General features: G+C 37.3%; 2 protein-coding genes and 1 pseudogene across 4 annotated transcripts; all 3 read right to left on the reverse strand.

Moving 5' to 3' along the window:
* On the reverse strand, positions 1,817-2,871 carry LOC109946866 (annotated as a pseudogene).
* Positions 2,843-4,328, reverse strand: LOC18792974 (disease resistance protein TAO1). Its single transcript, XM_020554079.1, has 2 exons — positions 4,109-4,328; positions 2,843-3,991 (listed from the first exon to the last, which is right to left on the reverse strand). Exons 1-2 carry the CDS (start codon positions 4,301-4,303, stop codon positions 2,843-2,845), a joined length of 1,344 nt encoding a protein of 447 aa, XP_020409668.1. The 5' UTR covers positions 4,304-4,328.
* Positions 4,451-25,971, reverse strand: LOC18793134 (TMV resistance protein N). Of its 3 annotated transcripts, none has more exons than XM_020555981.1 (5): positions 25,825-25,971; positions 25,595-25,725; positions 25,350-25,450; positions 6,094-6,663; positions 4,451-5,677 (listed from the first exon to the last, which is right to left on the reverse strand). In XM_020555981.1, exons 4-5 carry the CDS (start codon positions 6,585-6,587, stop codon positions 4,531-4,533), a joined length of 1,641 nt encoding a protein of 546 aa, XP_020411570.1. In that variant the 5' UTR covers positions 6,588-6,663; positions 25,350-25,450; positions 25,595-25,725; positions 25,825-25,971; the 3' UTR covers positions 4,451-4,530. The 3 variants fall into 3 exon arrangements, with proteins under 3 accessions (XP_020411570.1, XP_020411569.1, XP_020411571.1); XM_020555980.1 differs by having other exon boundaries at positions 25,595-25,728; XM_020555982.1 differs by lacking the exons at positions 25,350-25,450; positions 25,595-25,725; positions 25,825-25,971 and adding an exon at positions 8,840-9,242.

Raw genomic sequence — 27,721 nt, forward strand, 5'->3', positions numbered from 1 at the left:
CTTCGGACGTGGTAAATAAATACGACAGTAGTTTGTAGGTACCGTCGTAGTAAACTCAAAAATAAAGTACATAAGTAATAACTCGCGTCATGGTATATTATTTAACACGTCGTTTTTATTAATTTACCGACGTGGATTTCTGTAATATACGTCGATCATACCGACGTTGATTTTACAATTTAAACGGCGGTTTTTTTGTAAGGACCGCCGTTGGTTTTAAAAATTTATTCTATAAATTTGTCGCTTTCATTCATTTTCGGTTTACATTTAAGGTTCCAAGTTCTTCCTCTCTCAGTCTCTCATGTCTCAAAGACAATAATTTGGATGTCTTTCTCAAAGAGAAATTGAGCTTACTCGCATCAAATATATGTCCACAAGAAGAAGCTTGTCAACTAGCCTTCTCACTTCCTTGATCAAGCCTGATAGGACACTTAGTGCTTCTGAATACTCCTTGCTTTCCATCAAAATAGATGCAAGCCTGGCCTTCACTCGCTGTCGAAGGAAAGTTCGCTTCTCAGGGAAATCTGAAGATCAGATGTGCCTGATCCTCTGCTTGATTTTCTTGCCTAAGAAGATCCGTCGGATTTGTGATAGCCTCTTCCTTTATCCGTAGAGCTTCAGAAGAAAAAGATGGGTTTCAAGAATGCGATAAAGAATAGAAATGGCTTCAGATGGCCTCTAAAGCATGAGCAATTGAATCAGTAGTTTCTGGGAGATATGATGAAGACATTGTCAATGCTTTGAACTATACAAGTCCTGCAGAAAGATAAAGGAAAGAAACTGAAACAACGGCGGTTTTCTGTTCTACCGTCGTCTTTTCTCGTCGTCTATATCAAGGTAAGATGGCGGTAGATTTATAATTACCAACGTAAATTATTTTGTTAAACGTCGTTAAGTGTACTACAACCGACGTGGATTTTATTTTTAAATTATAAATAGAGTTTTTTTTCCCGTATTCTTTCAGTTTTAGTTTTCAATTACAAAGCGTGATAAATAGATTTTTCTTTCCCGAGGAAATTTAAAATGAGGGAAATTAATGTTCTAGAATTTGTAAACTAACACGACGCAATATTTGCAAATCTGTGTCATCTGTTAAGATTATGATGTGGAACAGAGTTCCATCTGGTAAGATTTTGTAACCCTTGGGATCTCAGACAAATCTGATTATGTCGGCGGTGTTCTATATAAACCGTCGTGGTTATTTCAATTCTTGTCATTAAGTAGATCTACCGACGTAGGATAAGAAAATCAAAGAAAAAAATTGTTAACAAAAATTCTTATTAAGACGACCGTTAAAATTAAAGGTACGACGTATAAAATGAATAAATACGACGTTAAATTTTATTGTACGATTTAAAGATAACGTAGTAGAACTATACGAGAATGACGTCGATATATTTATATTTTCCGTCGTTGTAAATTAATTTAATACGGCGATATTTTGTATTTTAAAGCCGTGGATTTGTTTGTAATTATACGGCGTCTTATACGAAAACCTCGTCGTGTTATTTTATGAGTAAAAACGGAAGTTTTTATTGAAATCGTCGTCTTTACTTTCTACGTCGGTCGATTCATAACTTCTGCCGTTCTTTGTTGGCATTGATTTTACACTGCGGAAATCTGTTTCAAATAGACGTCGGTTGTTTAATTATGTACGTCGTTGTTTTTGAACAGCCATTTGAATCTCCATTTTTTAGTTGTCTAAGGTTGTATTACACGACGGTGTTTTTAGAACCGTCGTCTTTTGATAAACCACGACGGTTTTCACTTAGACCGTCGTTGTTTTCTGGTCGTCTTTTTCACTTTTTGTAGTAGTGTACACTTGGGGCACCCAGCTTATAATCTTTTCCTAGAGGAAAATGACTCGCTTAATGATCTGCAAGATAAAAGCAAATGAGGGGTGAGCAAACAGCCTACTCATATACTCAGTTATATGAGTCATGTAAGATCACATACCAGCTGAACCACAAAAAAAGCAATCTCACATTGTTACAATAAACTCACGGCTTTAGATTCGAATTAAGTTTTCAACATCAACACCTAAGAGAGTACACATAACGTAATTAACTTAGAATTCTTCTACGATTGAAACACACTAAATGGTAAACAACAATACAACACGTGAAAATATTAAAAATAAAAACTCATTACCAATTTTGTGCTGAAAAGGAAGCTGATAATTAAATAAAATTTATAAAATAAAATAATAAAAAAGTGATGCGAACTCACATTGAAATGCAGAGAGAGGTCATATTTTTGTTCTCTTTCGGGATCAAACTTCATCACCTACATCACCATCATCATGTAATTCATTTTCATCAATATGTTTGCCATCATCATCACCATCCTTTGACATGCTGATAGGAGTCAGGTGGGCCCCAATGCTTTTGATGCGCAACCCTTTGCCGTAAACAGTAACTTGAAAAATAGGCGGCTTATGATGAACAAGAAGTGAAAAACATTCCAGCCACACATTACTTGCCCCCGTCTCTCCTCTAGACACATCCCACGTACCTCTAAAATAACCCCCAAAACTAAATCCAATAGAACAAGGGCTAACAAATGATTCCATGATTTCCCAAACCGCACACAAAACCAATTTTGTGTTCTCCAATACGGAAGTCCAAGGAATTTGAATAGGATGTTCGTAATGACGAATACTCCTGCCATAATAATCAATGTAATCAAATTTACTCTCATCATAGTCATCAAAGTAATGACGAAAAGTGAACCACTCTGGAATTTCAATAGGTAGTTTAACAATAATCCTCCTTCTTCTGCCACGATGAAACTTCATCCATAATACAACACAACACAACACAGACATATATATTATTATTAATTAGTCGTGCGTGCAGCGTACATAGTATAATATTAACAATATATGTAATGTATGCATATTAATTATATAGAAAAAAGATAAATACGTCACCTCATTATTCAGTACAATTTTTGCCATCTTTGAAACGTCCAACCCTAGCCTATGGCAATTAGACAAGTCCATGTAACTAATGTCTTGCATGTCTCCGTCTTCCAATATCTTCGACAATGTTGAAAATCTTTCCAATGATATGCAATCAGCCATATAGATCTCTAGTATAGAAACTGGAAGTTGTACTAGAATTTCTACAAGCCTTTTGCAACCCGTCAAATCAAGATATAGCAAGTTGACACATTTGCTAATGCACACAGGAAGACTGACAAAATTGCTTTTGGATAGATTAATTCTTATTAACATGGACCACCAACAAAAATTCTCCAAGGAATCAAAGTTTGATACATTGCATTCTTCAAAATACATCACCCACCCGTCATCGTGTGGATTGTTTGCGTTGGTTCGAACCTCCAAGGGAAGTGATTCTGCATTCAATGGAAGTGTGACAAGTTTTGGGCATTGACCGAGTGTAATATGACGGATATTTTGCAATCCATAAATACTTTGTGGCAGATTTGCAAGGTTTTCACATCCTTCTAAAGTTAATGTTGTAACCGCAGTGAGATTTCCAATTGATGAAGGCAACTCTTCTATAGCACTTCCATCTAAGAATAAAGTATTCAAAACAGTGAGATTTCCAACGAATGAAGGCAACTCTTTTATAGCACTTCCTCTTAAGTTCAAACTTTCCAGCCCAATGAGATGTCCAATTGATGCAGGCAAATCTTTTATAGCACTTCTCTCAAGGTTCAATTCATTTAAGGATTCCATTTTGTCCACAATTTCTGGGAAACTCTCCAACTTTATGCAACCGTAAAGACCAAAAAAATTCAGAGATTTCAACCTAACTTTATTTGGAAACTTCGTAAGTTCACAACAATAACTAAAATCTAATACTAGAAGTTTATCAAGATATCCAACAGATGGATGAACCTCGACTAAACTTGTACAACCATTCGCATTCAAGTACCTTAAGTTTGGGCTGCTGGATAGGTCGGGGATTTCAATTAGGAATTGAGATCCCTCGAAATTCAGAGATGTCAACTTTGTCAAATGCTGTGAAATTAAAAATAATAAAAATCAAATGGATAGCATTAAAGAATTTACAACATACATCAGTTAATAAACGAGACCTCTTAAAAATAATAAGGGATGAGAGACAGTTTAAAGTACCTTCAATCCCTCCCCTAGTTGTTTGATGCGGCTGCGAGGCATATTGAGCACACCTAGTTGCTTAGGACGAAAATTGGGTGGAAAAGATTGGAACGGATATCCACACCAATCAAGCACTCTTAACGAGTTTGGGAGATAATGAACATCACCAGAAATGCATGCGTTATATATTATGAAAATTTTAAGATTTTTCATCTTCGAGAAACTGTCAGCATTCAAGCATATCTCACGATTTGGATTGGAGAAATTTAACACGATGCGTGTGATTTCATTTCTTCCCTAACATCAAAAAGAAAAATGTACTATTGTTACAAAGTATTTATTACCAAAAAAAAGAAAAAAAAAAGTAAGAGTTTCAAATTTCTATTTTTCTTCAAGATTAAAAATAATTATTATTATACTTAATGCGCAAGATGTTTTAGTTATTGAATTGAATAAAACATTACACATTCACATGTATAATTTAATTTACTTATTGTATTATTAGCAAGAACATCCTCGATGTCTTCATAAGACCACAATCTGCTACGACGTCCGGCTTCATTGGGTGACTGTAGGTAAACTATGTCCTTACCCATCTCTTCGAGTAAGTCATGCATCTGAATGTGATCTCCTTCAACACTTATGAGTGCCTTTTCTACGAGTACTTCAATGCTATACCTAGCGTTGGGGTCACAAGCTACAAGTATTTTTGTCACATGCATTCTACTTCTACCCTTAAAGAAACATGCTATGTCAAGGAAAATCTCCTGTACGCTGTGATCTAATGCATTGTAACTTATTTCGAGAACGTCCTGAATTTTCGTGCTTTTGAAACCATCCAATGTAGCTTCCCATTTCTCTGTACTTCCACCACATAGACAAGAACCGAGAACTTTCAAAGCCAACGGAAGGCCTTGAGCATAGTGTATTGCACGTTCGGCAAGTTTCACATAATCATCCAAAGGAGGCCCACTTCTTTTGAAGGCATGCCAACAGAGGAGCTCAAGAGCTTCAGGATCATCTAAAATCCTGACCTCATGTATTAAATTAACATGATGAGCAGTTAACAGTTGCTTATCCCTTGTTGTTATGATAATTCTACTGCCTACACCAAACCAATCACATGCCCCAACTAACTTGTATAACTGTTCCATGTCATCCACGTCATCAAGAACCAAGAGAACCTTTCTACAACTCAACCTTTGCTTTATCATAGTGGCCCCTTTATGAACGTTGGCCACCTCCAAATTTGTATCCCCTAGAATCTCAGAAAGAAGAGTCCTCTGTGGTTTGGCTAAACCTCCTCCCTTAGAATCTTTGACGTTTGCCAAAAAAGAACAGCCTTCAAATTCGTGGGCAATGGAATTATAAACAGCTGTAGCAATTGTGGTCTTACCAATTCCACCAGTTCCCCATAACCCTACCATACGAACATCATTTTCCCCCAAATCTAAAAGCTTAATTATATCTTGTACAGGATAGTGCATTCCAACTGGATACTCTGTCACATATAAATATGTACGGTCTATTACTCGCTGTGAAATTTCTTGAACGATTTTATGAATCAGTTCAGCTTCAGATCTATGTCTGCCAATTTAAAAGCATATGAAACATTAGTTTAGTCACACGGCATTTTTCTATAAAAAGTAATTTAAAAACTATAAAATATAAAACCTAATGAATTAGTAATAGGAAAAGAATATAAAACATGGCATTTCTATAAAATAATATAGTTTAACTCTTATAAAACTTATTCCAATTGAAGTTTGTCAAGAATTAAAATAGCTTCTATTTTTCAACTACTATAGTATAATTTTTGAAACAGAGAAAATTACTTTATTAATAATAATTATAACCTTAATATTTTTCACACTATTAATTAATTATTGACATCAAAAAATTATAATAACTTCTTCTAACAAAAAAATTGTAATTACTTTTGGTTTTTGGATCAACAAAACAAAATAAAAATCATTATATCAGGGGGTTAATTAGAAATTTACTCGTCCAAAGGGAACCCTGACAAAGCTGCTGCTTGTGAAAGTGCCGCCCTCCATTTCTTGACCTTGTCCAGCTCATCTTTGTATTTGCGCTCCATGTTAGCCAGTGCATCCCCGAAGCTTCCCCTATGATTCCGTACATCTGATGGATTCACCTTGTAAAAAACTGGGATGATCAATTGTTGATTTGATTCTTTGCAATCAAGAATCTTGACAAGCTCATCCAAGCACCACTTTGAGGAGGCATAGTTTTCGGAGAACACAACCACAGAAATCCTTGAGTCTTCAATTGCGGTGAGAAGCGCGCTTGATATTTCTTCTCCTCTTCTCAGCTCATCATCATCCATGAAGGTGTTAATTCCTTGTAGACGCAAAGCACTATACAAATGGCTTGTGAAATTTGAGCGAGTGTCAAAACCTCTGAAGCTCAGAAAGACATGGTATTTCCATGACTTTGTGAAAGGAGCAGAAGAAGAAGAGGCTCCTCGGTTGGCCATGGAAGCCAAAGATAATTGTTTCAGTGTTTGCTTCTCTCTTTGGATTCGCTAAGCCAAGTTGACAATAAAACAACCACTACAAAAAAAGAAGCAATAGTCACATATTTTTTAAGTAACTAATTTATTTTGGTGACAATTATGGGTGGCCAACTCTCTTAACCAAATTAGTCACCATTATTTGTGTCTAATGATTTAAATATAATAAATTTTGTTGTAGCTGGCATAATGTAATAAAATATAAGAGGATAATCTTTCCCATAATAAAATTTTTACAATGATAATTTAATAAAAATATATAGATGGAATCTTTCTCACTAACCAAGACTCTTTTCCCTTCCCTCTATATAATTAGTAATAGTTATTCTAAATAATAAATATTATAATAAAAAAATGTGAGAGCATGCATGATGCACCCAAACCAACCCTTATTTTTCTTTCTTTTGTAATTTTTATTCTCCCCATCTCATCTCTCCCAACGCCTTCTTTTTTTTATTTTTTCCCATCTTCTTCTTCCTTCCGTCACTTTCCATCTCTTCCTCTTTTTTTATTTATTTTTCCTTCTTCTTCTCTCTCTCTCTCTTTCTTTTTTTCCTGCTTCTTCCTCTGTCACACTGCAATTTTTTCCTTCTTCCTCTTTTGCGCGTCTCCCATATCTCTCTTTTTTTTTCTTTTTTCTTTTTCCCATCCCTCTCTCTTCTCTTCCTTCTTCTCCTTCTTCCCGCTCTCCCTTGAAGACCAGTTGTTGTCTGGCCTTATCCTTTTCGTGGGCTACTATTTCGTTGTAGGGTTTAATTTCAGATCTAAACCACATCTCCCCTTAGAAAAGTAAAGGTTTTGTTTTTTGAAGTTTTCATGTGGGTTTAATTTCAGGAATGGTTTTGGGTTTTATTTATGAGACTCAATTGGAAAGCTTCCATCTCTCAACCTTCTATTGAAATCATTTTCAGATCATAGTTTTTTTATACGTGAAGCCCAACCGATGACGACATTGTTCACACAGATCCGATTGTCTCTTTGACAGCCACATTGAAGCCCAATCAACGAGGACATCAACGCCGTCAGTCTGAACCTTCATATGTAGCTAGACTGTGCCTGGAATTTTTTCTTTTGGTTTCTTATTCTTAAGTTTCTTGGTTTGAATTATTTGGTTAAAAGTTTCAACTCATATGGAAGGATGATATATATATAATATGGGTCTTGACTCAGATTTTTTTCAGCTTTGATTGTGATTTCAGCAAAGAATTGGGAGATGAGTATTTTGGTTTTCGGTAAGGGATTTGGTTTTCGGTAAGAGATGATTTTCGGTAAGGGATTTGAATTTCAGTTAAAAATAAACATAAAAAAGAATTATAAATTTTTATAATTGTGAAAAATATAAGACACAAATAATAATGGAAAGGATTTCTTTTTATAAATAAAGATAAGGGATATTTGTTGAAATGTCACCTGAACATATACCTTAGTTTCAATTTGTCACCTGAAAAAAAATTTTAAGTGAAATGTCACTTGAATTTTTCAAAATCCAAGATTTGTCAGCTGAGTTTAACATCATCCAATTTTTCATTTATTTTCAAGGGTATTTTAATCTTTTTATTTTCAAGGATATTTTTAAAATGGCTGTGGGTTAAATGTGAAAAGATATATAATTTTTATAATTTTCAAGGGTCTTTTCATAATTTTTTTATAATAATTTTTTCATTTTTAAAATACTCTTGAAAATAAAAAGACTAAAATACCCTTGAAAATAGTTGGAAAATTGGATGATGTTACAGTTATGTGACAAATCATGGATTTTGAAAAATTCAGGTGACATTTCACTTAATTTTTTTTTTTCAGGTGACAAATTGAAACTAAGGTATAAGTTCAGGTGACATTTCAATGAATGATGTTGGACAGCGCAGTCAAATAAAATAAAATAATAAAATATAAATATAGTTTGATTAGACATGATGTGGGGCCCACTTTGGAGCAATTGGATGGTCAACACAATTTGTTACGAAATGGTGTTTTTAATTGTGAGAAAACCCAATAGTTATGGCCAAAAAAGTCACGGGATCAAAACTTGTAACTGCACCATTACTAATGGCTTTAGTCATGAATATTCGTGACTAATACTGCCAACCCACCTCTCTCACCCCTCCCTCACTATGCCAAACATAAAGCTTTCAAAAGAAAATCCATGGCAAAATTGTAAACTAAATATCATGATATTTCCTAAGATGCACTTCTCTTATCAACAATCAGTTTCCTACCTCGAGAGTTGTTCTCCAAACTTCTTGTTCACATCATCAGCCACCATGGCAGCAAGTAATTCCTTTTTCTTGGGGACCATTTTGATGTCAATTTTGATGTCTGATACTAAAAGTCTCTTGAAATTCATTTGGCACAGCAGGGTGCTTGGTGGATGACTGCTTGTCTATTTTGGCTCAATATGCTCAAGCCTCTATTTTACATGTTTTAGGGAAGCAAATACAATAGCACATCGTTTAGCACGTGACTTATAGTTAACAATTTTTATTTTTGTTCACCTATGGTAGAGGTATATTACATACTCCTGTAGATTTATTATCCTATGGCGTTCTATTGCCTATTGCATATGCATATATATATGTTTTTCATATTTTCAATAATGTATAATAGTATTTTATATTCCTTTTTTTTCAATAGGTAGCATACAATGTTTATTTGTCTATTTTTGTATATAACTTATAGGTAGTCTTCTAATTTATGTTCCTAACTTATAGGTAGTCTTTTAATTTATGTTCCTGACGTATAGGTAACATGATTTATCACTAAGTTTTTTCCATTACTAATAATAACACTATTTACATGTATGTTACGTACATAATTTCATGTGGATGCTTGCCTGAAGAATTGGTATAATATGTGAGTTTTTATTGTCATTAATTAAATTGTATTTTATCCATATATTAGGTAAATATTATCAATGAAAAAATTTAAAATTTAAAATTTGAAATTCAATTACGAAAAAATAATGCATTAATGTTGAATTACAAGGAAGTTGCGGGAAAGAGGAGAGAGAAAGGGTGGGGGAGTGGAATGGAGGAAAAAAGTGGACGACCAGCTTTTGGTTTAATCAAAAGCTAGTTGACAATAAAATAACTCTCATACTGTTATAAAACTAGGAAAAATTTAGAGAGAATTTAGAGGAAGGAATCAATGATTATCAATAACTCCAATGTGCGCTGCATCTTGTCTATTGTTCTTCATTCATATATACTTGATGCCTTGTATATATAGAGAATTTATCAAAAATAGCCAAAACTTGACCCCTAATTTTAAAAATGTCAGTTTTTGTAAAAGATTTCAAATATAGTAAAAAACTCACTTAAATAGACACAAATACCCTCAAATTTAAAACCAACATAAATCTAAAAAAGAAAACCCTATTAGATTGGGAATCTTTGTACGTAGAGTTTGTTCGCAAACGTATTGCTGCCATAGTCAAATGGTGAGTACAGTTCTTCCTTGGTTCTTCGTTTCTTCGTTTATTCTTCATACTATATTTATAAAATTTCAATTCTGGTTTTGCTGACTTAATGTCCATGGTTGCGACATTTCTATTAATGGACTCTTGAGCCCTATTCAAAGTACTATGATTTAATATCGTCAATTCATTTTGAGCCTTCATCAAAGGTTAGTGCAGATAGGCTTGGAAAATTATCAAGATTAGTAATATGATGATTCTGACATATGTGTAGCAGAAGATGTAATCACATGCTGATGTTATTAGTTCATCAGTATGGACCTTTGACTAACTTGGATGTGTCTAAGGTTTATTTGGTATCCATTAAGTTTTGTAATTTTTCTGTTTCAAATGTTAAAGTTCTTGCTTTTACTTTGAGTGCCAGGAGAAAGCCAGCTTATAGAGTTAGAATACATCAAATAGAACTGCAAAGCTAGTGTGTAGGCTATTATTACGACTTGCACATATGTTTCCATTATTTTGTCAGTGATCTTGAATCTTAAATTTTATTTGCTACACACAGAAATAAATACATACATTTTATTTGGAGACAAATGGGAGAGAAGAAGATGAGAAGAAGAAGAAGAAAAGAGATATGCAGACTGGAGAAGAAGAAAAGAGAGAGAGAGAGAGAGAGAGAGAGAGAGAGAGAGAGAGAGAGAGATGGAGAGAAGAAGAAAAGAAAAAAGGAAAGGAAACAAGAGGGAGTGATGCTGGAGACAAACGGAAGACGGAAAAAAAAATGAAAAAGAAATAGGGGTGATTGGAAAATTGTTTGGAGGAAATATTCCAAAGTTTTATTTAATAAGGTTTCTTTTTAAGGTTTATATAGGTTCTAAATTTGAGGGCATTTATGTCTATTGAGGTGAGTTTTCTGCTATATTTGAAATTAAAGGTCAAGTTTTGGCTATTTTTGATAAATTCTTGTATTGATAACAGTCCTGATCTCTTGGACTACAGGGGTCCAAGAGATTTGTGGTCACTCACCGTTGGATGTAAATTCAACGGTTCACTCACTCTTGCACTCCTTTTAGAAAACTTTTTAGAACCATTGGATTAATATCCAACGGTGAGTGACCACAATCTCTTGGACTCCTGTGGTCCAAGAGATCAGGACTGTTACTAATCAGTAATGTATAATTACAATGATGTGTGAGTCATGGTAGGTAATTCTTGGTATGGTATAATATGCTATGGTAGGCATCCATTACATCTAGGTTCATAGCACATATCAAATGATTAAAGAAAAAAAAAATGTTAAATTTGCTTTTCACCATTGTAAATTTTTTATTTTGATTTTAAAAAATGCAAAACTAAAATTTAATATAATTTATTTTTAAAAAGGTGCCTTTCCCAGCAAGCGACCTTTTTTTTTTTTTTTTTTTTTTTCCTTTTCCAAATAATATTTTATAAGCTAAATTAAGATAAAGGAAGATAGAATTTTTATTTTATATTTTATTGATTGAACTATGTCAAAGGAAACGTCATACTGTGTGTATCTATGTATATAAATATATCTTATGCAAGATGCATTTCATAAAGATAATTAGGTATAAAAGTAATGGAAGAAAATCATATACGAATTTTTAAAGTATAAATATTGGGATGGTTGATTGTTATCCAAATTTTAGGAGCAAAAGACGATCCCCCTACCTCTAATATTCTTCCACCATCTTTAGCTGATTCCATTGAACCTCTATTTGTTAAGCATTTTCTTACAAAATACAAAAAGTACAACTTTTAAGAGTGAAATGTGCTGAAGAAGTTATTGGAAAATGTCTACATCTTAAGGATTTTACAGAAAAGCCAACAAAAAAGTTTCCACATGGAGAGACAACAAAAAAGTTTGCAGATTGTATGACTTATTATATCGATGAGTGTGCTGAGAAACATATGAAGATTTAGTACCATAATTATGTTGTCAAATTTGAGCTCTGGTATGAACAATTTTACTCTACTCTCTTTCTTTCTTGGCACGAAAGTTTAAAAAATATAAATATGGATTCTTTCATATGTGCATATAGTTTATGTGATCAATTTTTGAAATAGGATTTAAACTCTTAACACCCTGATTAAAGTTCACTTAAATCTCTAGAACGGTGACAAACTCTCCCACTTTGACTACACTTGATCTAGTCGCTGTAATTTGGATGACCGAAACTAAAGTTATAATATAATGCTCATTAAATGTTATTTTTTTCTCTGTCACAGATGTCATTGCTTTGCTGGTTAAATGTGGGAGGTGGACATTGAATATTTATGTGGTTTCGCAAGGGGTGTGATTTAGTGCCCCAGTAGTATTACATTGAATAAAAACAGTACTTTGTTCAACCATTAAAGCAATATTATTTTGTGTTTTGTCTATTCACTTATTAATAAAATTGTCCAATGCTCGTGCATGTCCTTATTTGTTAGGCCTGCTAACATGTTAAGCTAGATCAGAATGGCGAAGTTTAATTGGATGCATGTAAGTGGAGGTTAGTTGAGTTGGTCAAGGAAATGTAGTTGTTCCTGCACTCAAATTCTATCCCCCTTTCTATGCATTAAAATAATACATGGGATGGGAGTTGTGTTAGATGTGTAAATGTCTAACCCATTAAAGTGTGGTCTTATAATCATCAAAGAATTTTAAGACTTGATATCAATTAGGAGTTCAAGTGCAACTAGATCTGCAGCTCTATTTAAGTTAGTGTTTTAAGGCTAATATAAGAGCAAAAAGGATTCCTATTTAATTGTGGATTAGAAGTTATAAACCTAATGCAATAAGGACTTCTTAAGAGTTTCTTGATGGGCAAGACTCTTAGGTAGATACATATAAATACAAGTGTCCCTGCTCAAACAATTAAGCCAACCAACATAAGGGAATTCACCCCATCTAGAATAAGTGTATGAAGGGATCGGATTGAGAAGATGTGCTCTTGTATATTCTTGATGTGTTCTATCATGTGCAGTCACAAATATAGTTTACATGTGGTATCAGAGCCTGGTTGTATGCACTACTACGATTTACTATTTGCGCGACGAATATTTTTTCAGCGTGCAAAAAGCACTATTGCGACGAAAAAAAAATTCCGTCCGCAAACAACAGAAAACTAGCGCGACAAACAGGTTTGTCGCGCAAACCATCAATGCGCGACCTAAATTAATTTCGTCGCGCAAAGGTAGTGGATAAAAACCCGGGTTTTTTTTTGGCGCCAAAATCTTGCGCGACGACAAAAATCGTCGCGCATAACAATATTGCGCGACAATTCTAAGCGTTCGTCGCGTAAAGATGGACAGAAAATTGGCTCCTTTTTTTGGCGGTAAAAAAATTTGCGCGACGAGAGTTTTCGTCTCAAAAGACAACTTAGCGCGACGAAAAAATGTACCGTCGCGTAAGAAAACGAGGGATACTTATTTTTGGCGCCAAAATGAAGGGTGGATAAATTTTTTTTGCGCGACGGATTTATCTTCGTCGCGTAAAGTTTAATGCCGGTGCGTTCTTGCGCGACGAAAAATATTATTTGCGCGACGAAAGTTTGTGCGACGAATCATATTGTTTGTCGCGCAAAAAAGCAGATGTCGACACGTAATTGCGCGACGGAAATGTTATTTTGTGCGACGGAAAAGTGGGTTTTTGCGACGGCATTTTGCGCGACGAATTCAGTTGTTCGTCGCGCAAAGTCCTTCTTCTTCATATTAGTATCTGCCATTGTAGAGGCAGAATGCAAAAATTGCATTCTGCCTCTCTCTTACTCCCCATGTCGCTGCTCTGCTGTGAATTCAATACGTTCATTGGGTATGTATTTTTTGTCGTTAGTTTAAATGTATTAATGTAAATTCGTACTAACGCTATTAATTTTGTTCTCGTTAGGGATATTTGTGATTAGTGTTTGGTGGAGAACGATTGAGAAGGTATGTTATTGTAAAAGTTTGTTTGTTATGTTTGTAATTTTTTTGTGAAGTTATATGTGTATAATATTGTGAAATTGTGCGTGACGTAGCACAATGTGTTGTGATGTACGAAGTTAATTGAAATTAACTTCGTACTTTTATTTTTATGTTTAGTAACACGTAGTTTCCCGTTCGAGATTAGTTGGATTTCGTGCATGGATGCGTAAGGCATGACTGCGGTTCAATTAATTCTTGAATTGTCCGATTATTTGGACAGTTTGGTAATGCATAGTGTTGTCACATAATCTTCGGCTACAGGATGAGGTTTCGATTGTGGAGATTTCGGTGTCATCTCGGTACGTTCTTCGGGTGGTACGTAGGTATTTATATCTATGCCCACTTCAAGAACTGTGTCGAGATGCTGCCGAAATTAATCCACGTCGAAATCTAATCTCATGTAGTCGTAGGTTACGTGACAGGACTATGCATTCCCGAATGGGATAGGGCCCTTACCGGAGGCATAAGGTGACATTATAACTTCGTATGAAGTTGTTGTGATTGTTGTGTTGTGATTGTGGTTTCAGGAATTATGTGCAGAAGGTGGATACAGAACCCGAATAGATGCGCAGACGAATACTTGGATGGAATCGAGGATTTTATTGAGTTTGCACGTAGACACAACCCGGGTGCAACTAGAATCCGTTGTCCTTGTAGGAGGTGTAACAACACGTTGTGGGAGACAATTAAAAATGTTGGATTTCATTTAGTAAGGAATGGAATGATTGTAACATATAGCATTTGGAACCTTCACGGCGAACAAGTAGACCATGCTTCGTCTTCAAATGCCCCAAGAGTGGACAATGTTGAACCTATTGTGGATCCTAATGATCAAGTCATGGGTATTATACAGGATGCTTTTCCATTCGCATCGACCAACATCAATCAGGAAGGGGAAGATGACGTGCCTACACCAATAGACAGTGCGGAGTTTGAACAGTATGAAAAACTGTTAAAAAATGCCAACCAAGAGTTATACCCGAGGTGCGAGAGCTTTTCCGTTCTCACTGCCATTGTGGAGCTAATGCACGGAAAAATAAAGCATCGTATGTCGAACTTGTGTTTCGATTACTTTTTGGGGGTTTTCAAGAGAATGCTTCCGATGGACAATTGTTTGCCGAAAGACCATAAACATGCACAGAAGGTGTTGCATGGTCTTGGATTGGGTTATGAAAAAATCCACGCTTGCAAAAACAATTGCATGTTATTCTACAAAGAGCATGAAACGTTGGATACATGCCCTATATGCAATGAGTCGAGGTTCAAAATGACATCCCAGAATAGAACGACTAAGATACCACAAAAAAGTCATGCGTTATCTGCCCCTTAAACCTAGGTTGCAGCGATTGTATATGTCGACACATACTGCCACAGACATGAGATGGCATAAGGAAAAACGGGTAGACGATGATGTGATGCGGCATCCTGCAGATGGGGAGGCATGGAAAGAGTTCGATCGAACGTTCCCCGAGTTTGCTGCTGATCCCCGAAATGTTAGATTGGGACTTGCCACTGACGGATTCAATCCGTATGGGGTTCTAAACCAACACCACAGCACTTGGCCGATTTTCGCATTCCCATATAATTTGCCGCCTTGGAAATGCATGAAAAAAGAATACATGATGATGACTGTTTTGATAACTGAGGATCTTGGCAAGTCAATTGATGTGTACTTAAGGCCTCTGGTTGATGAGCTGAAGGATTTATGGACAAACAGTGTTCGCACGTACGATAAATCAACTGGGAGGTTGTTCACTTTGCGAGCAGCAGTTATGTGGACTGTGAACGATTTTTCAGCATATGCAATGGTTTCTGGGTGGAGCACAAAGGGTTCTATGGCATGTCCTGTATGCAAGGAAGATGTAACTTCTGGTTGGCACGCGGGAAAAGTTTGTCACCTTTGTCATCGGAGATGACAGCCATGGGACCACGAGTGGCGAGAAAAAGATAAAGAGTTCGACGGGAACACAGAGCGTCGCCTCAGACCTAGAGAATGGTCTGGTGATGAGATCTTGGAACAGCTGAACCGTTTGGATTTTGCTCCGTTCGGGAAAACAGTTAGTCGGACCAGACCTTCTACACATTTGAACTGGACGCACAAGCCTATGTTTTTTGAGCTCCCATATTGGTCGAAACTGAAATTGAGGCACAATCTAGATGTGATGCATGTTGAGAAAAATGTATTCGACACATTGGTGGGCACGATTCTAGATATCGAGGGGAAGACGAAGGACACGATCAAAGCTCGTCTTGATTTGGAAAGAATGGGCATACGAAGGGGTTTATGGATGAATAGGGACAGTGATAAAGCTAGAAGGGATCTTGCATTCTTTTCTATGAAACCGAATGACAAAAAAGAGTTTCTAAAGTTTGTATCGTCTGTCAAATTTCCCGATGGGTATGCTTCTAATATCGCACATTGCGTGAATGTCGATGGGGGTAAATTTACTGGACTTAAGAGCCATGACTGCCATGTGTTTATGCAACGACTACTTCCTGTGGGTATTCGACACCTACTGCCGGAAGATGTGGTGAAGCCAATCATGTTGTTATCCAGATTTTTTTCCCAACTGACGGCAAAAACATTGCGAAGGACAGACATGTTTCAGTTGCGCCATGACATTGTCCAAGTCCTATGCAAGTTTGAGATGATATTTCCTCCAGCTTTCTTTACAAGTATGATGCACGTGATGGTTCACTTGCCAGAAGAGGCATTGCTTGCTGGTCCTGTCAACTATCGCTGGATGTATCCAATAGAAAGGTATATAATCTTTATCATTTGTGTATGCATCATTATTGACACTTTGCTAATTTGTATCATATCGTTTTATTTTGGCAGGCTTCTCGGAGAGCTGAAAAAAAGTGTACGCAACAGGGCAAAGCCCGAAGGATCAATTATAGAGGCTTGGGTTCAATATGAGTCGCTTACTTTATGTGGAATGTATTTAAAAGATCTGGAGACGGTTTTCAATCGTCCTCAACGCAATAATGACGGAGGTATGAGAAATGAAAAACTTTCTATTTTTGCCCAAAGCGCACGACCATTTGGAGATCCTGGACGAGGAGAGTCGTTTTCTAGAAATGACATGGAGGTAGCACATTGGTTCGTACTGAACAATTGTGATGAGATAATGGCCTACTTAGATGAGCATGAACAGATGATGAAGCGAGAACATCCATCACATTTGGTTGCCCGGAAACACCGTGAATTATTTCCACAATGATTTTTGGATTCTGTAAGTTATAAGTGTTTTGTAATTGACAAATATAAATTGTAGTATTTAATTTTGTCAGACTAACATGTCAATGGTTTTGTATACTATTAGGTGAATAAATTGAAATCATCGAATTCCCCCACTTACAATGATGAGTTATATAACTTGGCGTTTGGCCCAATTCGAGCTGAATTGTTCTCGGGTTGTAATGTTAACGGCGTCAAATTTTTGGGGGCCGCACGAGATGACAAGTTGTGTACGCAAAACAGCGGTGTCCATGTCCCAGGTGGAGGCGAAAGTACGGACATTGATTTCTATGGCAAACTGACAACTGTCGTGCAATTGCTTTACAAAGATCGATACCAAGTCATCATGTTTAAGTGTCGATGGTTCGATACCAACCCAAATAGGGCGGGAAGTGTTAAAATCGACCATGGAGTACTGTCTGTGAACATTAACAGAACTTGGTATGATGACGACCCGTACATTTTGGCAAACATGGCGTCCCAAATTGTGTATCTAGATGACCCTAAAGCCGGGAGCGGGTGGAAAGTTGTGCAGAAGATAGATCATAAGAACGTGTATGATATACCAGAACTAGACCCAAGTGACAACGACGTCGACAATGTGGCTGACCAACGTTTAGAATCTTCAATGGAAAATGATGCGGAAACACTTCGAGATACAAATGTTATACAAGAACCGTTTCAAATAGAAGGAGTGTCTTCAGTCGAAATACCGATTCAGTCAATTACAATTGACCTCGGTGATCTTCCGCGATACGATGTTGCAGTGGGCCCTAGCAACGCCGATGATGCAGTTATAGAGGAGGAGGAAGAAGATTGGGAGACCGAGAGTGATGATAGCGACGATAACGAAAGTTATTATAGTTCAGATGATGAATAATGAATTTATTTGTAAATTTATTATGTTAGTGTATTCATTTTGTGTAATACAAATCTTTGAATATATGTAGTTGTTATATCCAATCCTTATATGTGTCAACAAATGTAACATTGTTAAATAAATCTAGTTATAAAACCCTTTTAATAATAATTTGAAAATTTTTATTGACAAAACATTTGACGTAATGAGGTTTATGGCCAATTCTAAATTTGATTGAGTTTTCATGAGTTTATGAAAGTTTATTCCTTCACTTTATAAAACAAAAAGGACATTGTTAAAACATTGTTAAAATTTATTAAAGTTTTCATGAGTTTATTGAAGTTTATTCCTTCGCGTGAGACATTGTTAAAACATACAACAAAATCAAAAATGAAAAAATATTTAGTTAAACAAGATCGGTAAAACAAATAATATAACCCTCTTTATACAAAGTTAAAAAATGATGAACACAAAACCTTTCCAAAAAATACAAAGCATACACAATTTGAACTAAATGAGGAAATGGCGCCAAATCCTTGCGCGACGAATCAACCTCGTCGCGCATAGTTTGCGCGACGCATACATATTCGTGGCGTAAAGTTTGCGCGACGAATAGACCTCCTCACGCATAGTTTGCTCGACGCATATATATTCGTCGCGTAAAGTTACAACACTGCGCGACAAAATATACTTCCGTCGAGCATGGTCTTTTTGCGCGACGACAAGGGTCCCTTCGTTATATTAGGGTAACGTTATAGTATAATACATACACACATATATATTTAAAATTGGCGATCGAATTAGTTCATTGTATTCATATGGAGTGAAGGACTATAGCTGCAAAAAATCATCAACATCGGAGTTAAAATAACCGTTCAATCATCACTTTTTATTTAGAACCGTCGAAAAGTTTTACCCCATTACTTAATCTCTGAATGTTTTTTTTGTCCGATTTTTTCTGTCTATGATCTCGAAGTATAAAAAAACAAGTTTGACGGCTGGATGACTGAAAGTAGTTTCGTAGACTGCGTGTGCTATCAAAATCATATATTCACCAAAAACCCTAAAATTTGTTCATACATTTGTGAAAATGTAACTTAACGTTTATGTGGTATCCCCTAGTGTAAAAATCTGAAATTGAAGATCAAATTCAGTCATTGTATTCATATAGGGTCAACAAATGTTGCTGTAAAAAATGATCAAAATCGGAGTTAAAATAACTGTTAAATCATGACTTTTCATTTATAACCGTCGAAATATTTTGTCTCGTTCCCTGATATCTAAATGTTTGGTCTTTTTGATTTTTGGCGTATACGATCTCCAAGTATAAAAAAATAAGTTTGCCGGTTTGATCATTGAAACTATTTTAAGGTTTAGGGTTAGGGCTTAGGGTTTAGGGTTTACACTTTAGGCTTTAGGTTTTGCGCGACGAAACCATATTCTGTTCGTCGCGCAAAGCGTAAGTGAACAAGATTGCGCGACGGATCCATCTTCTGTTCGTCGCGCAATCTGGGCCACACATTTCACCCCTCCATCCCCTTTGAACACTTGGTGAAAATTTCAACCGAATCAAAATTCTGAACTAGCGCGACGAATAAATATATGCGTCGCGCAAAGTGTAAGTGAACAAGATTGCGCGACGGATACAGCTCTGTTCGTCGCGCAATCAGGGCCACACATTTCACCCCTCTATCCCCTTTGAACACTTACTGAAAATTTCAACCGAATCAAAATCCTGAGCGAACCTTGCGCGACGTTTCCTGTCTTCGTCGCGCAAAAGGCACAGACCATTCATTTTCATTAGCGAACCTTGCGCGACGTTTTAACTCTTCGTCGCGCAAAAGGCACAGACCCTTCACTTTCAACGCCCCGCTAAACCCTAAATCCCAAAATTTAGGCGGAAAGAAAGTGTTTTGCGCGACGAACATATATTTTCCGTCGCGCAATCGTCTGCTTGCGCGACGTTTACTGTCTTCGTGGCGCAAAAGGCACAGACCCTTCACTTTCAGCCCCCCGCTAAACCCTAAATCCCAAAATTTAGGCGGAAAGAAAGTGTTTTGCGCGACGAACATACTATTTTCCGTCGCGCAATCTTCTCCTTGCGCGACGTTTACTGTCTTCGTCGCGCAAAAGCACAAACCCTTCACTTTCAGCCTCCCGCTAAACCCAAAATCCCAAAATTTAGGCGGAAAGAAAGTGTTTTGCGCGACGAACTTATGCCTTTTCGTCGCGCAAAAGGCACAGACCCTAATCCCAATTCAAAATTTGGCGTTGTGGGAGACATTGCGCGACGGATGTTTCGTCGCGCAAGATTAATTAATTCCATTTTGCGCGACGCATTTTGTTCTTTGTCGCGCAAAGTCGAATAAATTTGCAGAAACGGCCCGATGCCTCCTTCTTCCCCATTTTCTGGTTTTTCTCCGTTGCTCCCTCTCTCTCCGCCGTCACCTCAGCCCTCTCTCTCCGCCGTCACCTCAGCCACCTCCACTCGTTCCGTAGCCTCTTTGTCGTCACCGTCGAGCCTGCCGTCGCAATTTCGTCGGTTTTTCCCGATTCTTCGCCGGCCGATTTCTCTCTCCTCCGGCCACCATTTCCGATGCCTGAGGTATGATTTCTCGACTATTTTTTGTGCTCTAGCTGATAGTTGGTTAGGATTTCTTCAATTTTCGCTATAGGAAATAGGAATTAAAACCCTAGGTTTTGGCCGGTTTGGGAATTTCAAATCCGGCCACTTCCGGCCATTTTTCGGGGTAGGTCTGAGAATAAAAGTGGCTCCAATTAATGTTTTCAACCTAGGGTAGGAACCTTGGCCCTTAGTTTTTAGAATTTTTTGGTGAATGTTATCGCTTTGGACACCCACGCGCTGCCGGCGGGTGTGGTGGCGCGTGGGACTCTGTGGCAGTGTGGCATTGGGTCCCAGAGCAATCCCCTGTTTGTCACGAGCGCGTAGGTTTGCTCGGATTTGAATTTGGTAACCGTTTGAGTCTTCATCGGATTTCGCCTATTGTGCGATTTCCAGGTTTGATATGTTCGGACCGTTGGATCGAACTCAAACTCACGTAGTTGTACCTTTGTGTTTCTAGGATCGTTTAGGATTCGACCGATCGTTGATCGGAGTCCTGGATACTCCGAAATTCCAAACCCTAGGTCATGCTATGCTTTTAATGAATTAGTTTAAATTCTTAATGAAATTATATGTGCAGATGTCAGACTTGATTAGACGTGGTAGGTCGATGACGACTGCATCGAGTTCGGATCCCCCGGCTCAGTCGGCATCTGCTGCCACTGCTCCAGCTTTGATGGACCACGTGCTGGTTGGTCCCGGGGCGTCCCAGGCGCCAGCGTCATCTGCGTCATCCGTCTCGCAGCCAGCTAGTGCTAGGCGACGGCACCGGCCCGCCGACACCACCGAGACGACATCGACCGACGGTACTGGTGCCTCGGGATCACAGCCAGGTATAACTACCCTTTTGTATTGTTAATTTTATATTGAAATTTGACAATGTTGTTTATTTAACATTAATACCTTATTTCTTTGTAGCGAAGAAGAACACCCGAGGGCCGTGTCGTCAGCTGAAGACGGCGAAGGTCACTCGGGTGACCAATAGTCATATCAGCATCGGATACGACGAGCGCCATCGGGCTGCACCGACGGCGGAGTTGCATAGCTCCTTGGCCCACGACATTGGCCACGTCGTGCGGACCCATTGCCCGATGCAATGGAAGTCTTGGAGGGTCATGCCTGACGAGATCAAGGTGGAGGTTCGCGGTATGTACCTTACATTTTCATTATTTTTCTTTAAAATTGTGTATATTTCTATTACTTAACATATCTAATTAATTGATTGCAGACGAACTATAACTTGGAGGATCTCGACGAAGAGTCGTTGGCGTACGTCAACAGACTCTTCGCTGAGAGGTACAAGCAGTGGAAGAGCGATTTGCACCACCATTTTCAGGCCTTTGATGATCCGCAAGTCGCTCTTCAGGAGGGTTGCTCGAAGGAGCTTGAGGGGTGGGAGGATCGTTGGGAATGGCTCTGCGCTCATTTTCAAGCGCCTGAATATGTGGTATTTTTAAAAAAATAATATTTGTTTAATTATTACTTATTTCTTATTAATGTTTATTTGATTTTTTTTATTTCATTATTATTTAATTTTTTATATTTGAACTAATACGTTTTATTTTTTGTATAACAGAATAAAGCCCAAGTGAATAAGGGTAATAGGAAGAAGAAGACCCTTCTCCACCATTCCGGCTCCAGGCCCTTTTCGTATAGGATGGATGCACGGCGACGGGTAATAATCACATAATTTATATTTCATTTTTAATGTCATTTTTATTAATTTATTTTTTTCATACTAATATTTTTCTTCTCTTGTTCAATTTAGGAGGGGTCCAAGTTCCCAGAGATCGACGTCTTTGGTGATGTTTATGTTCGACCCGGGAATGAGTTGGCCGAGTCCCTTCATGTAAGTATTATTTAATTTTAATTCTTATGTTACGCATTCAATTTATATGCATGTTTTAATTTATATTTTATGTTATGTTCAACAGACGACGATGGTGGAGAGGAGCCAGCTGGTTCTTCAGGAGTCCGCCTTCCAGCTTCCTCCCGAGACTCCGATCGAGTCTGTGGCTCCTCCACAGGATGCTGGATTTCAGATCTTGACGGAGACGTTGGATCAGACTCTCGGGAGGAGGCCGGGGACATATTGTCGAGGGATGGGGAATGCCCGGCGGAGGGAACCTAGACCTCGTTCATCGGCGCAGTCAAATAGTCAGGTGACTGCTTTGACAGCACAGGTGGCTGAGCTTCAGGATCAGATGTCGGTGATTCTACAGTCCCTCGCACAGGGAGGCTTTCCCATCCCGCAGTTTCGTGCGTCGACCTCCCAGCCCGTCCACCCCGAGCATGCCCACCAGACTACTGCCTCAGTGGACGCCCAGACCACTGCCCCGGTGGACGCCCAGACCTCCGAGCCGCATACTGGCGACGACCCGGTTGATTTTGCTTCATTATTTGATTAGTGTATTTATTTTCATTATAAACATTTATTTTATTTGTAATACATTTATTTTATTTTATAACAAAATTTTGTTCTAATTTATTTTTATTGCAATTTCATTGTTTAATCAATAAAAAAAACCAATTTTATTTAAAAAAATAAAAATAAAAAAAAAGTAAAAACAAAAAAAAATTGTAATATTATTTTTGCGCGACGGAAAACATTTCGTCGCGCAAACCCACATGTATGTAACAAAAAAAAAAATCAACTTTTTTATTACTTTTTATTCTTGCGCGACGAACCTATACGTCTCGCAAACACATTTTGCGCGACGAAATATTTCGTCGCGCAAAATATTCCGCCCGACGACTGAGATTTTCGTCGCGCAAATATATGGGCGACGAAAACTTTCTCATCGCGCGAATAGTTCTGCGACGAACATATACGTCTCCCGAACAAGTTTTGCGCGACGAATTATTTTTTCGTCGCGCTAGTCCTTTCGTCGCGCAAATATACGTGCGCCGAATACTTTATCGTCGTGCAAATATTTCTGCGACGAACAGTTGTTTCGTCTCCACACCGTTGGTGCAACGATAGTTTATCCGTCGCACAGTTATGCGCGACGAAGGGTTGTGCCTCGTCGCGCAAAGGCTTTCTTCACGATCTTCGCGCGACGGAATGTGCGCGACGAATTTTTTGTGGCGCTGAAATTAGTGCGACTAAATGAGACTTTGCGCGACGTTTTGTTATTCGTTGCGTAAAGAGTAAAATGTAGTAGTGATGTTTTAGAACCGAAAGCAATCATCCATCTCTTCTGCTACTTTGCAATTGGGCGGCACATTGCAAAGGCTTCTTTCTCCTTTTTGCTACCTCTGACCAAGTTTCTATATAAGGATTGGGGTATGATGTTTCTTCTGCTTTATGAATTGATTGCATGAAGATTTCACTGCTTTTTGATTTGGCTTCTTCTTCTGCTTTATGGTTTGTGTTTTGTTTGAGGGAAAGCATGTGGGAATTGTATGACATGTGGTAGTAGGGGTGGGCACGGTTCGGTTTGGACCGGTTCCGGGGGAAAAATAGAACCTGATCCGATAGTGCAGATCGGTTCGGTTTGGACCGGTTCTGCTCAACATCCATACAGAAATCCGAACCAACCCGGACCTGTCCGGTTCCGGTTCGGTTCCTGCGGTTCCGGTTTTTTTTTTTTTTTTTTTTTTTAAATTTTAACAAATCTGCCCAAAATGTATTTTATATACTAACATACCCCAAATTTGAGGTTCCATCAAGCTTTCAACACATTAAAATGAATCCAACTTCAACAAAAATACAATCCAAATTCAAATGAATCCAACTTCAACAAAAATTCAATCCAAATTCAATCCAACTTCAACATCATCAAAATGAATCCAACTTCAACAAAAATACAATCCAAATTAATCCAAAACTGAAAATATGCAAAACTGAAAATCTGCAAAACTGAAAAACTGAAAAATATTGCAGCAAATCTGTTATACACTGTCAATTAATCAATTAATCCATTTGAATGCACAACCAATTAATAAATTTGAATGCACACTAGTAAATCAAACCGAAACAACAAACAAAAGTCAACTACAAGCTAACAACACTTAACTAGAAAGCAACTGAAAAACATAAACCAATTAACTAGACTTGAGCCAAGCAAGAAAATAAAGGGTTTCAAATTGCAGTTTTGACAAATCTGACATCTGTTCAGTTTTTAGCCTTTAACTTTCAAACCACTAGCCCAATTTTGACATTCATTGCATCATTGGATTCAGCACGAAAAAACAAAGAACCCTACGCAAGCCAATTTCTCAAAATAGTTGCCTATGACAGCAGTAATAAAGCAAAACGAAAACTGAAAATCTCAAAATCTGCAAAACTGCAAAATTGAAAAAATTGAATGCACAATATGAGCACAAACCGAAACACCATATCTAATTCCCTAAACAAATAATGAGCAGAAGAAATATACAGTCATGAAAGTTTGATAAAAATACAAATGCAAACAGAGATAACAATATTGAAGATTAACAACTTGGCTTAATTGTTTTGAAACTTTGAACTTCTCAAGTAGTGGAAAACATAAAATAAAATATGATTCGTGCTTTCACTCTTTCATTTTCTAAGCAAACAACCAGAGGATATAACTAAATATACAAAAGGACAACAAAATCCCAACGAATAAAAGAACAAAAATTTGCGAGAAATGAACCTGTTTCAAGTTGCAGAAACCTTCATAGATGGCAAGAACAACAGAGTCGAACGCTTTCACAGGGGAAAGAAGTGACGACTTCCCATCTTGATCCACAATTTCTACACATACCCAATTCATCAAAACCAGTTAGTTTTTTAAAAAAAAAACCAGCCACTTTGACCAGAGCCCAAGTAAGCAGCTCTCTGCTCTTGGAGTCCAGCTTCACTCCGACCACAACATTTACAGAAGAGTGAGAAATTCACCTTTGGCACAGAGAGAGTCTTCAATGGAAAACTGACGAGGAGGAGTGCACGGACGGCTGCGTCAATTGGAGAAAAAGAAGGAGTGCAAAGCTGCAACCTACTCCAGAAATATGGATGATGATCTGCACGAACTGCTGATGGAGGACATAGAGATGGTCAGACAGAGAATCAAAGGGGGAAAAGAAACAAAACGAAAAAACAAAGAAAAAAGAAAGCCAGAAGAATTGAACCTGCTTGCGTGACGAGGACGACGGCGCGACGGCTGAAGAAGAACAAGGATGGCTGCAACAATGGTTTCACGCAGAGGAAAGGAAAGGTTCTTCGGGTTCGGCGGCTCTGAAATCAGAGAGAGGGAGAGGAAAAAAATCGAAGAAGGAAGAAGAACCCCTAAATCGTGTGTTTTAGTTGTGATGATCCTGTGTGTGTGTGCGTACGGTAGTATTTTAGATAGCCAATACAAAACAGCCACATGTTAACTATATATAAAATATAATATATAAATATATAAAATATATAAAATATATATTAATTAATTATATTGGACCGGTTCGGATTGGACCGGTTCCTTGTAGTAGAAAACCGGAACCGGAACCGGTCTGAACTGGTCCGGTTCGGATTTGACTCGGTTTTTGACTTTTTTAGTCAACACGGTTTTTTCCGGATTTTTTCGGTTTGGTTTGGTTCGGTTTTGCGGTTTTGCGGTTCTAATGCCCACCCCTATGTGGTAGTCTATGAGATATCTTACAATCATAAATCTGTGGCATGCGGCAAAACCGTGTGACTTGCATGTTTTCTCAATTTCATCGAAAATTGCTTTTGTCATGATTATTAGTTATTGATTTATTTTATATCTTCATGTTCTACGGCATATTTAAATTGGCATCAAGTTTCAACCTTAGGCATGCTTAATATTATTAATTGCTGCAAAAGAATGTATGCACAGATATTTAGAGCTTAAGGCAATGGGATGCCGCACCAGTAAATATTTTAAGATAAATATTGGGATTTTAGTTTCAGCTTCAGTTATTGATGACCCAAGCATGTTTCATGTTGATTAAGTAAATGCATCTGTCATGAACTGTTTTACCGTGATTTATTTGGAGAAATAGTGTAGCGATTCTTTATCAATTATTTAATGCCATGATTAATTTAGCTTGTTTTAGGTTTTAGGTTTCTGTTTTGGTATGCTTTAAAACCTTTCTCGCATATGTACACTTGTTATCACTAAAGCTGATGTCGAAAAACATAGAATCATAATCAAGAGTACTTGTGTTTGGCTTGCAATCTGGCTAGAGAGAGATAGAATAATTGCATATTTTACAAAGGCCTTTTAGTCTAATAAATGCTGCTTATTTTGGGTAGTTTTAATCAAATTGATTTCTAGGTTTTCAAGTAAGCATGACAGTACATATATGCATAAAGGTTCAAAGTACTAAACTAGAAAACTAAAACCTAAAAGTGAAAGCTACATAAGCATGTATTGTTTTCTAATCTTTTGTTTCACTAACGCATTCTGTTAAGCATGTTTTCGATATGAAGTCTTTATCATTCATGCTTGAAAGGCTATTGATCAAAGACTGGAGATCTCAAATATTGCATTAGTTAAGCGAGCCACAGCAGCTTAACTATTGCAGATTCAGTTTCCAATCTAAAAATTGATCAATAATTGCATCACAGTTAGTAGCCTTTTGTGCTATTTTCATCCACAGATGAAAAGAATACAAATTGATAACAGATGTGATGGAACAACATGGAGAAAGGGTTTGTGTAAACTAACATGAAATTTCTTGATCCACAGATGAGAAATTTTCCTGTACAAGAAGTTTATTCAGACCTAATATTCGTCTAGTGTTTTGGAACATGTTTAACTTATGACTCACGGGTGTAAGTTAATAATGTTTAAGTAAAGCTTCATGGGGAAATTTTATCCACGTATATTAATGGTGGAGTGACCCAAAAGATAACGTACGTGAATTAATATAGGAATTTCTCTCTATCCACAGATATGAGAATTTAACCTACAAAAGAAATTCATATATCAACCCTTTTGGTGATCACTAAAAACATGTTTGATTCTCGACCCACATGTGTGAATCAATAATGTACAGATATTTAAGCACTATGGGA

Source organism: Prunus persica, chromosome G1, assembly GCF_000346465.2.
Source record: "Prunus persica cultivar Lovell chromosome G1, Prunus_persica_NCBIv2, whole genome shotgun sequence".
Lineage (NCBI taxonomy): Eukaryota > Viridiplantae > Streptophyta > Magnoliopsida > Rosales > Rosaceae > Prunus > Prunus persica.

Excerpts from the sequence above, each read along its gene's own strand:
- LOC18792974 (XM_020554079.1), bottom strand. The coding sequence starts at position 4,303 with ATGAAAAATCTTAAAATTTTCATAATATATAACGCATGCATTTCTGGT. Across the intron at positions 3,992-4,108 it reads AACTAGGGGAGGGATTGAAG|CATTTGACAAAGTTGACATC; the intron begins GTACTTTAAACT and ends TTAATTTCACAG.
- LOC18793134 (XM_020555981.1), bottom strand. The coding sequence starts at position 6,587 with ATGGCCAACCGAGGAGCCTCTTCTTCTTCTGCTCCTTTCACAAAGTCA. Across the intron at positions 5,678-6,093 it reads TCAGGGTTCCCTTTGGACGA|ACATAGATCTGAAGCTGAAC; the intron begins GTAAATTTCTAA and ends TTAAATTGGCAG.